At 39.1% G+C, this 10,829-nt stretch overlaps 1 protein-coding gene across 1 annotated transcript in view; it reads left to right on the top strand.

Moving 5' to 3' along the window:
• Nucleotides 1–10,829, top strand: part of LOC109930529 (rho GTPase-activating protein 26-like) — a 69,645-nt gene that overhangs the window by 45,072 nt on the left and 13,744 nt on the right. Inside the window, exons 2-3 of the mRNA XM_048603978.1 lie at nt 7,503–7,598; nt 8,887–8,948. Of these exons, the coding sequence (XP_048459935.1) occupies nt 7,503–7,598; nt 8,887–8,948 (158 nt within the window). The remainder of the gene's footprint in view (nt 1–7,502; nt 7,599–8,886; nt 8,949–10,829) is intronic.

Raw genomic sequence — 10,829 nt, 5'->3', positions numbered from 1 at the left:
AGGAATCCATGACACTTTTCTTTACCAGTTAAGGCATAGATTATCAGAGCACAGAGGCGATGTTGGAGGTCTTCAGGACTGTAGTCAGACCCCAGCTAGGGTACTGTGTGCAGTTGTAGTAACTTCATGAGAGGAAGGATGTGATTATACTGGAAGGGATGCAGAAAAGATTCACCAGGATGTTACCTGGGATGGAGTATCTTAGCTGTGAAGAGAGGCTGGATAAGCTCTGGTTGTTTTCTTTGGAGCAGAGAAAGTTGAAGGGATCCTGATATAGATGTATAAGATTATCAGGGGTATAGACAGAATGAATAGAAAGCAGCTGTTCCCCTTAGCTGGATAGCCAATAACAAGGGGCACACTTTTAAGGTGAAAGGCAGGAGGTTTAGAGGAGATTTGAGGAAAAATTCTTTCACCCAGAGAATAATAAGGGTTTGGAATGCATTGCCTGAGAAGGTAATTGAAGTAGGTGACCTCACAATCTTTAAGTTGTGTTTGGATGAATACTTGAAATGTCATAACCTTCAAAGCTACGAGACTAATGTAGATTTAGTGTATTTCTGGCAGTGCAGACTCAATAGGCTTTTCTGTACTTTATGATTCTATGATTCTATGATTCTAAGCTGTCCTGCTATGCCTACTTTTAAATTATCTCCAGTTTGCAGTAATTAAGAAAGCAGAAAGAAAAATTACTTACCAGTTGCCTCCAATTAATCTAGCTCTGCTCCTGACTGCCTGCCTGAGGGCCCTTTTCACACTTGCATTTCCTTAATGCTGCTGATTGCCTGTCTTGTGGTCCTTCTCTTGTCTGTTCCTCCACGTGCTGCTCAGTGTCTCCTCTCACCTGCTCTTCTAGCTAACACTGACTGCCTGAATCAGGGTCTCCCCTGTGCCTGCTTCTCTGCCAATGTTTCTTCTTGCTCATTGCTCTGTTAAAGGCTGATAAGCCCCCAGGATCAGGTAGTCTGTATCTTATGGTCTTAAAATAAGTGGCTGCAGAGGTAGTAGAGACATAGGATATAGACTTCCAAAATTCCTTGAATCTAAGAGGCACCTAACAGATTGAAGATTAACTAACACTGTTTTCAAGGAAAAGGGGAGACAGAAATCGGGAATTTTTTAGATCATTTTGTTTAACATCTGTAGTAGTGCTATGGCTAAAATCCATTACTGAGGAGGTTGTAGTAGATCACATAAAAATCATTTTGTTGACAATGCCTAATCACATGCCTTTGTGAAAAGACAGCTGTGTTTACCTAATTTATTAAAGCTTTTTGAAGAAGCAAGTTGGGTGCAAGGGTCCTGATGATGTGTAAGGTATTTTCTAATCAATCTGTTCAGGGACATTATTACCTACCTCTGCAGCAGGTAGGACTTGAACGGTGGCCTCCTGGCCCAGAGGGAGAGATACTGTGCACAAGAGCCCTCCTGATCAATGTGGTATACATGGATTTCCAAACAACATTTGATATAGTGCTAGATTAAAGGCTACAAACAAACATATTGAAACATACAAGATAGGCCCTTTGAGCCTGCTCCACCTTTCATCATGATCCTGGCTGATCGTCCAACTCAATAGCCTAATCCTACTTTCTCCACGGATCTTTATCCGTGATATATCTTGGCGCATCTTGAATACATTCAATGTTTTGTCATCAACTACTTCCTGTGACAATGAATTCCATAGGCTCACCACTCTTTGGGTGAAAGAATGTCTCCTCATCTCTGTCCTAAATGGTCTACCCTGAATCCTCAGACTGTGATCCCTGGTTCTGGACACACCTGCCATTGGGAATATCCTCCCTGTATCTACCCTGTCTAGTCTGTTTAGAATTTTATAAGTCTCTGAGATCCCCCCTCATTCGTCTGAACTCCAGCGAAAACAATCCTAACCTAGTCACTCTTTCCTTATATGTCAGTCCCACCATCCCTGGAATCAGCCTGGTAAACCGTTGCTGCACTCCCTACAGAGAAAGAGCATTTTTTCTCAGAATCAGCAAACATATTAGCATGGATTAGCATGGTCATCTCCATGTTGATCAAACCTTCAAACCTTGGTTATACCTGACCCAACTGCCTGATTTGAGCACCAAGTTACTTGTTGGAAACTATTTTATACCTTGCAAAGCAAGGTGAGCACTGCGTTTAAGAGATGTTCTTGTAAATCAAAATATGAAGAAATTAAAAAAAAAATACTGTCTTATCCTAGCTACAATTGGTCAATAGGCTATCTGATTCTAAGGAAGAGACACTGGACCCAAATTGTTAACTCTGACTTTTTCTTCACAGATGCTGCCAGATCTGCTGAGCTTTTCCAGTAACTTCTGTTTTTGTTTCTGATTTACAGCATCTGCAGTTCTTTTGATTTTTTTTTAAGCCATCTAATTGTTTGTTCAAATATGATATTAGAGACCTCCATGACAGTAAGCATCTGTTTAACCCTCTTTCAACATATTTTTATCACTTGTGTATATTTTCAAGATCTATTAACAATCCATTGACAACTCCCTTCTGGTGTGCCTCACAATTAAAAACCATAAGAATATCAAAAACACCCAGTTAGATTTCTTAGGAGCTGAAGTCCAACATCATCAATGAATGTCCAGTGCATGGACTATATATGTAATGTATAGCATTCTTATCTTTCTTTTTGCTCCATGCTATTGAATGTTCTTGCCATTTTATCTGCATAATCAAATGTCTGTCCTCTGCACTTACTGAAGTCAAATTAGCATTCTGAGCGAGTTCTGAGGAAAGGTCACTCGAACCGCAACATTGACCCTGATTTCTCTCCACAGAAGCTGCCAGACCTGCTGAGCTTTTCCAGCAATTTCTGTTTTTGTTTCTAATTTATAGCATCTGCTATTCTTTTGGTTTTTATTCAAATTAGCATTCATTACCTAAACAATCCAGCACCATGTTGGCCATAATTTCATCATGATGTTATTCTAATTCAAGAAAAGTCGAAGTGTTCAATGAGAAATGATCATTGGGCGACACACGCATTTTAAAATAATAGTTAGTTGATGAACATGTGAAAGAAAAGCTTTGAAGATTACAGGCAAACTGAAGTATCCTGCTTTTCTCAAGTCATCCACAAAAAAAAAATCAGCCATAAGTTGGATGAATTTATCACATATTGTTTTTGGCAGACATAAAGGCTTCCTAGATCCACTACTTCCATAATGTTTTATATGGTTGGCAAGAAATAGATCAAACTTAAAAACAAGTTCTGTTAAGCCAAGAAAGTTCCCAACATATGATGAGCCAAAATTTTCATCGCCTCCCCTCAAAGCTAGTCAATGTTCTGCAATAACCCATTCACTATAAGCTTCAGTACTCTTGCTCTGTTTCTAATCTGTTTCTTCAATATATCTAATCAGTGTTGGATTTAGGCATACTCTACATCTTTGGTCCTCACCTTATGAGGGGCCATTACATGTGAGAAAATATGTTCAGATTTTACCTAATTGGTTGAAAAGTCGGAGACAGGAATAAAGACTACTTAAAATAGACATTTTTATCTGATTTGACAGATGTACACTTATATGGCTACACAATATTACATAAAACAGTCCTACTTGGATATTAAACAATACATGAGCACAACTTTTCAATGATCCTCCGAGTTCTCGTGATGTGAATTCCAGCAGGGTTTCGGTAATCATTAAGCCATTACCCGTCAGTGCTGTCAGTGATGTTGGGAAAAGTTTGCAGATCAAAAGTAATACTGGCCATGCCCAAGTATATTTTCACCATCAACTTGCCCTGAATGAAATGGACCCTTTGTAACTGTATCTAATTTGGCTTTTGCATGACTGCTTAGATTTTTCAAATGAGCTGTTGCAATGTTGACACTGGCACACCTTTTTCTATCCAGATTGAAATATCATCAGCAGTTAAGACATCCCAGAGACAAAGATCATTCAACTTGGTGTATTTATTTTCTTTACCTGGGATTTCAGATTCTGTAACATTCTAAGGTGCAGTAGTCACATTCATATCCTTATCGTCTATCCCAGTAGAAGAAATGGATATTTCTGGTTATTGTTGGCTTGGTTGACTGTGTATGAGACCCCTCTTTTATTACAGTGAAATACCTGTCAATTTTCAGTAATTGTTTTAGCCATTCTTCAACCTGCAGCTTTATTCTCTTCTGATGTGCACGTTCAAAACCTCTCTTTATTTTTAACAGGCTTCTCTGTAATAATGAGAAATAAACTCCTGACGAACTCTTTGAGCTCAATCTTTATTTACAAGTAAAGCAGAAGTTTCTTAAAAATAATCAATAATATATTTACCTGATATCAAAGAAAGAAGGAAGTCTTTTTGAGGCTTTAATTGTTTTTAGAAAATTGATTTATTTTTAAAAGGAAGTAGTTTTAAAATTAAAAGACTTTCATATTTATTGTGATTTTGAAAACCACAGAAGCCATATATTTGGTGATTGAAGTGTTTAATTGGATCATATGACTGTTGAAGGTCAAGGGAAAGGGCTTGCACTGTGGAGGTTTTTCTGACCGACATTGATATTCTGCAGTTCAACAGTGAGAGGCACAGGAGCCTGGGAGTCTGAGCACTGCATTTCCTAATGGAGGCTGGGAATAAGTCTTTCTGTAATGATGCTTAATGTCCAAGCAGGACTGTTTCATATAATATTGTGTAGCCTTTTAAGTAATTTTTTTGTCAAATCAAATTAAAAATGTCTATTTTAGGGAGTCTTTATTCCTGTCTCCTCCTTTTCAACCAATTATTTAAAATCTGAAGTTTTTTTTCACATATAGTGGCCCCTTATAAGGTGAGGCCCGAAGAAGTAGCTTATGTCTAAATCCAGCACTGCTTAGATGTGCATAGATTTGTCTTACTGGACTATAATTATGGACAGCATGGTGGCTTAGTGGTTTGCACTGCTGCCTCACAGCACCAGGGACACCGGTTCAGTTCCAGCCTTGGGCGACTGTGTGGAGTTGGCATGGTCATTCATGTCTGCGTGTCTGGAGATGTACAGGCTAGGTGGATTGGCCATGCTAAATTGCCCATGGTGTCCAGGGATGTGTAGTCTTAGGTGGATTAGTTGTGGGAAATACAGGGTTATAGGGATAGGGTAGTGGGGGTGGATCTGGTTGTGATACTGTTTGAGCTGTTGGTGTGACTTCAGTGGGCTGAATAGCCTGCTTCAATACTGTAGGGATTCTGTGATTCTATAATAAAATAAACCTGGTTGTCCACCTTGTCTTTTGAATTTCTGTCAAGTTTGTTTACTGATAGCCTCCTGTGCCTTCAGAAAGAAAATGTAACAGAGATTACGGTTTGAAATTTTTGAACTCGACTGTTTGTCCTGAAATCCATAAGGTACCTCAAAAGGAATAGCACTTTACTTTGAGCTTCATTAGAACAAGGTGATCGCTATTTCTTTTCAGAGTCGTAATTTGTGCCAAGCCCATCCTGTAGTCACTGTGCGTATTTCTAGGCTGTGACTGGATTCATAACCTGAATCCAGAATGAACATTTGAGTGCCTAAATTTTTCCAGGAATCAGCATATTAAATTGTAAAATCGGGAGGGGACTGGAGAACCCCAACTCCACAAACTGATCTGAGTAAGGCTTTTCTTGAAGGGGCAGATTAAATAATCTTTTGTAGCTCCTTGAAGCCGGTGAAAGATATATACTTTAATTAAAAAGTTTGATTGTGTATTTATCAATATTTAATTATAGATATAAATGGTAAACAGATTGCTTTTATTATAATCTGCTATTGTGATGTATTATTGAAATGTGGAATAAGGTCACTAAGCTTAATTTTAACTCAATTCTGTCCTCTGTGTAACCCTATTTTGTACCAAAAAATGTTTAAAGTGAGCAATTGTTTTCTAATAAAAGCACAATGAAAATGATATTGAATTACAAATATAGTTGCAACAATCTATAACTCAATGTAGGACTTTCAAAGTAGCAGGAAATACATCCATGATGAGTGATGTGTAGTGTTCAGTACCAGGTATGGAACACAGAAGTGTTGCTGAACAAAGAACGAACACTTCCTAACTGGCAAACAAACTAAAGTAAAATTTTTAAAAATTCATTCATAGATGTGGGTATTACTGGCTAGCCAGCCTTTATTGCCCATCCCTAATTGCCCAGGGGGATTAAGAGTCAACCACATTGCTGTGGGTTTGGAATCACATATACTCCAGACGAAATAAGGATGACAGTTTCCTTCCTGGAAGGCTATTAGTGAACTAGATGGGTTTTTCCTGACAATTGACAATGGATTCATTGTCAGGATTAGATTATTAATTCCAGATTATCATTGAATTCAAATTTCATCATCTGCCATGATGAAAACCAGTTTTAAACCAGTCCCTAGAACAATAATCTAGACTAATAGTCTAGTGCTATTGTAATTGGACCGTTGCCTCCTCACATACATTTGTGCCACCTCCAACTGTACATGCACAGCTCATAGATAGTTACAAAACAGCATTATTAAAGATATTCTGAGTGTATGTCGTGCCTACTCTGTGCTGAGACATGGACCCTGATATTTATGGCTAGTGCCTGTTTTGGTTACAGAGTTTGTAGGGGAATAATTTGGAAATGCAAAGGTGCTTTTGAGTTTATCATCAACATGTCTTTGTTTAATTTCTAAGGCAGCAGTCAGCCAAATTGACAGGCTGACTGATGGGAAAGTTAATGGTGGAGGACACAATTTAAGATTATTGGAAAGAGTCCTTGGAAAACAGAAAACATCAGTGGTTGGTGAATACTATCAAAGAGGCTGTTGGCGTGCTGAGCAAGTTTGCAAAGAAAGCTTGTGTGGTTAGAAATGGGCGAAAGCCTGATAGATGCAGGACCAGGTCCATTTGGGTTACACAAACATCCCTGTGCCTCCTGACTTGAAAACATTGCAATGAAAAGCCCAGCTGCTTTCTTCCTTAAACTGCTTAAACTCAGCTCTAGGAAGCTCCAAGTGTAGTCAGAATATCAGCAATATTATCACAGACAAGCCTTTTCAGCATAGATTGCTTGGATTCCCTGATACCCAGCTTGGTTAAAATGGCAACCGGTAGGCTCTGGGTAGGTTGGGTCATTGTTGCATACAATGCCTTGTTTCCCTAAACCTTCCCTGCCTGCCCCTCCCCTGATCATATTTCCACTGCTGCCATTACTGCATGGCGTATGCATAACTCCATAAAAAACATAAATTGAGAAGAATCACCACCACCATCTCACCTCCTCTTCTCCCCACATCCCTGTAAAAAGAAAAAAACAATTGAACTTGATGACTCCCAGGTGTCGACTTTGACAGAAACACTTTGATGATGTAAGAGCTCAGCATACCAGAATGCCTCAAAGCACTACATAATTTCATTGGGCCAGCTGTTACGTAACCCCACACTTGTGTCTCTTGACATCCCAAACAGGTTGTAAATGAAACAATACTGCGGCAACTTTTTTTTTGAGAAGAAAACAACCTTAATTTTTTTGATCTCTCTATTCAGATCTGTCTGTTGCAAAGAAGAAGTTTGCAGAATCTTTAAATGAATTTAAGTTTCAGTGTATTGGAGATGCGGAGACAGATGATGAGATCAATATAGGTGAGTTTTATTGTATTTTCTTCTCCTTATCTTATTAGTGACAAGCTTCACCATTCCCAAAAGATAAATTGTTCAATGACCATTGCACAAAATTGGTTAATAGTGACTTGTAACTCCCTCACAGACTTGTTTAGTTCACTTAGCATTTTATGTCTTCAGTGCTCACGTAGTGAAAAATTTACATCAATAGGTCACACATCTAATTCGATTCACTGTAAACAACAAATGGTTCTAGTCTCAAAGATTGTAGGAACTGCAGATGCTGGAGAATCCGAGACAACAAGGTGCAGAGCTGGATGAACACAGCAGGCCAAGCAGCATCATAGGAGCAGAAAGGCTGACGTTTCAGGCCTAGACCCTTCATCAGAAATGGGGGAGGGGAAGGGGGTTCTGAAATAAATAGGGAGAGAGGGGGAGGCGGATAGAAGATGGATAGAGGAGAGGATAGGTGGAGAGGAAACAGACAGGTCAAAGAGGTGGGGATGGAGCCAGTAAAGGTGAGTGTAGGTGGGGAGTTAGGGAGGGGATAGATCAGTCCAGGGAGGATGGACAGGTCAAGTGGGCGGGATGAGGTTAGTAGGTAGGAGATGGGGGTGCGGCTTGAGGTGGGAGGAGGGGATAGGTGGGAGGAAGAACAGGTTAGGGAGGCGGGGGCGAGCTGGACTGGTTTTGGGATGCGGTAGGGGGAGGGGAGATTTTGAAGCTAGTCTCAATGCAGTTTTTGTATTCTATTATGCTTGCACTCTTCATCTACGGAACAGATTACATTTAGAGTGGTATCTCACTATCATGAATTACCTTTGTTTTGTGGTGGATAACAAAAATACTGCGAGAAATAGATGCCCACCAAAGTATGAATGATCGGAATTGGTATTTAAAATAAGATTTACTGTTGTCATTTCTCTAAGTAATTGTCTCAAAATAGAAACCTGAAGGGAATTGGAGGCAACGTTCCACTTTTGGTGGCAGTCAGTTAGTGGGTAGATTGTTAGTTTCATCTCTGTTTCTTTACCATGTATTTTCCCTTAATAATTTTGGTCTTCTACATAAATAAATGGAACATGGGAACAATTTGTAAATCCAGGGACAGGCTAATGAGAGAAAGGCAAAGGCCATATTTTGAAGCACCAGTGAATTATGCCACTGCATGATTCAGTAATTTGTTCAGTTTTGTTTATGTACTTGATGGCTATAGCCTAATTTGTGCCCTTTTAATGCAGTGGCATAGTTTGGTATTATTTTAGCAATTTTGGTCTTTTCTACTGGCTAATTATACTTTCTTTCAAAGCGAGGTCACTTCAGGAGTTTGCAGGAGTTCTAAAGAGCCTTGAAGATGAGCGGGGACGTTTGGTGAGTGATTCCTTAGGAAGTACTTGCAAAATAGAGCACTATGATAGCAGTAATGAGGACTTGGCATTACAGTAAGATTTTATTTGGGAAAAATAGAATGTACAATTGGAATGTTCAGTATTCTGGGCAATTTTAAGCAGGGTTTTCTGGGGGAGAAAAGCTGATTTGCTGGTGTAATTATGCCCTCTTCTGGTTTGTACTGAAAATGCACGCTTAAAACCTCACTGTTTTAACATAATCTGAATTAAATTTTACTAAAGTACTGAAGTTAGTTTCTGAATTACTTTGGAAAGATTTTTGCATACTTTCTTTGCCTCCACAGGCTATATGTTAACTGTTGTAAGTGTATTTTTTTTCAATCAACCTATTTCAAAGTGTCATGACACACTAACATGTCCTGAAGTGAGACTTGAACCTGAAGCTTCAGGCCCAGACATAGGAGCACTACCACTGTGCCACAAGACATCTCTGCCTTACCCTTTATTTCATTACACAGAATTAGCACAATATCCTAGCCTATCTGGAAGTAGAGGGTCTGATTGGTTTGATTAGCTGTCTGTCATGTAACCTGTCTAATTTCACTTTACTTTGACTTTAGTATCTGCAAACAAAATTGTTCAAGGAAAAGCCTTATGGAACAAGTGCATTTAATTCATTTTGCATTGTTCAAGATTGCTTAGCTTCTCTATTCGCACAGTCTTGTATTAGACATGGCATTTAAATAATTGTGGTTTACATTAATGCAATTTGTCCCATATTTGCAATACCAAAGGGTTCATGTTTTGGAATACAGCAGTTTAAGGGAAAGGTTGACTACCACTTTCTCAGTACAGATAGAGCTGTGTGATCATTGTGGACTTACCACGATCTGAGAAAAAAAAACTTGTAACATTCTTCTACTTAAAAGCTGTATGTGGGTATGAAGTGAGGCACTTGATCAAGATTAATATTTGAATGCACAGTGATATCTAAGAATAGACAATTGTAGCTATGGATACTTTCTTGACTTGAGTAGCAAATCTCGTAGCCAATACCGTAGGAGTGATGGACAGTGTTTCCATTGCTGCGATAATCATTCTAAGAATGAGCAAGGGCAGTGAGTCGAGGGATGACCAGGGTTATTCAGAGTTCGATAAGGAAAAAGAAGAAAACATTTGTCAAGTTTTAAAAATATGAGAGGCATGGAAGTACATTAAAAATGGGGGAGGTCCTTGAAAAGTAAAGAGAGTGTAGGGGGTTGCTTAACATGGAAATTAGGAAAGCAAAGAGGTGAAGTATTAAATTTAGCAGTCTCCTCCTTTGCCTCCCATAGCAGCCAGGGATACAGCTCATGAGGCCCTAGGGATTTATGCACCTTTATGCCTGCTAAACATCTAACACTTTCTCCTTATTAATCTTAACATGTTTAGTACCTCACCACTGTAACTACAATACCTTTCTTCTGTGTGAGTACAACTGAGAAGTACTCATTTAAGACTTCACCCACATCCACTGGCATCATGCACACATTGCCCCATTGGTCGCTAATAGGCGCTGCTCTTTCCTTGATAATTCTCTTACTCTTAATAAACTTTTAAAAAAAAAAATGTCTTGGAGTTTTTGCTGTTCCCAACTGCCAAAGATTATTTTTATACAAAAATATGAGAGATATAGGCAGTAGATTGGGAGAATCTTTTCACCATGGTAGATGTATCTAAGACAAGAGGACATAAGTTTATGGCATGGTGACCTGAGAGGGTGTCAGACGCAGGCACTCTCGCCACATTTAAGAAGCATCTGGATGAGCACTTAAAATGCCAGAGCATAGTAGGCTATGAACCTAGTACAGGTAAATAGGATCAGAGATAGGAACTGCAGATGCTGGAGAATCTGAGATAATAA

The sequence above is a fragment of the Rhincodon typus genome, chromosome 12 (assembly GCF_021869965.1).
Source record: "Rhincodon typus isolate 14 chromosome 12, sRhiTyp1.1, whole genome shotgun sequence".
NCBI lineage: Eukaryota > Metazoa > Chordata > Chondrichthyes > Orectolobiformes > Rhincodontidae > Rhincodon > Rhincodon typus.
Note: the sequence above shows the minus strand (reverse complement) of the source record. Positions and strands in the feature narration are given on the sequence as shown.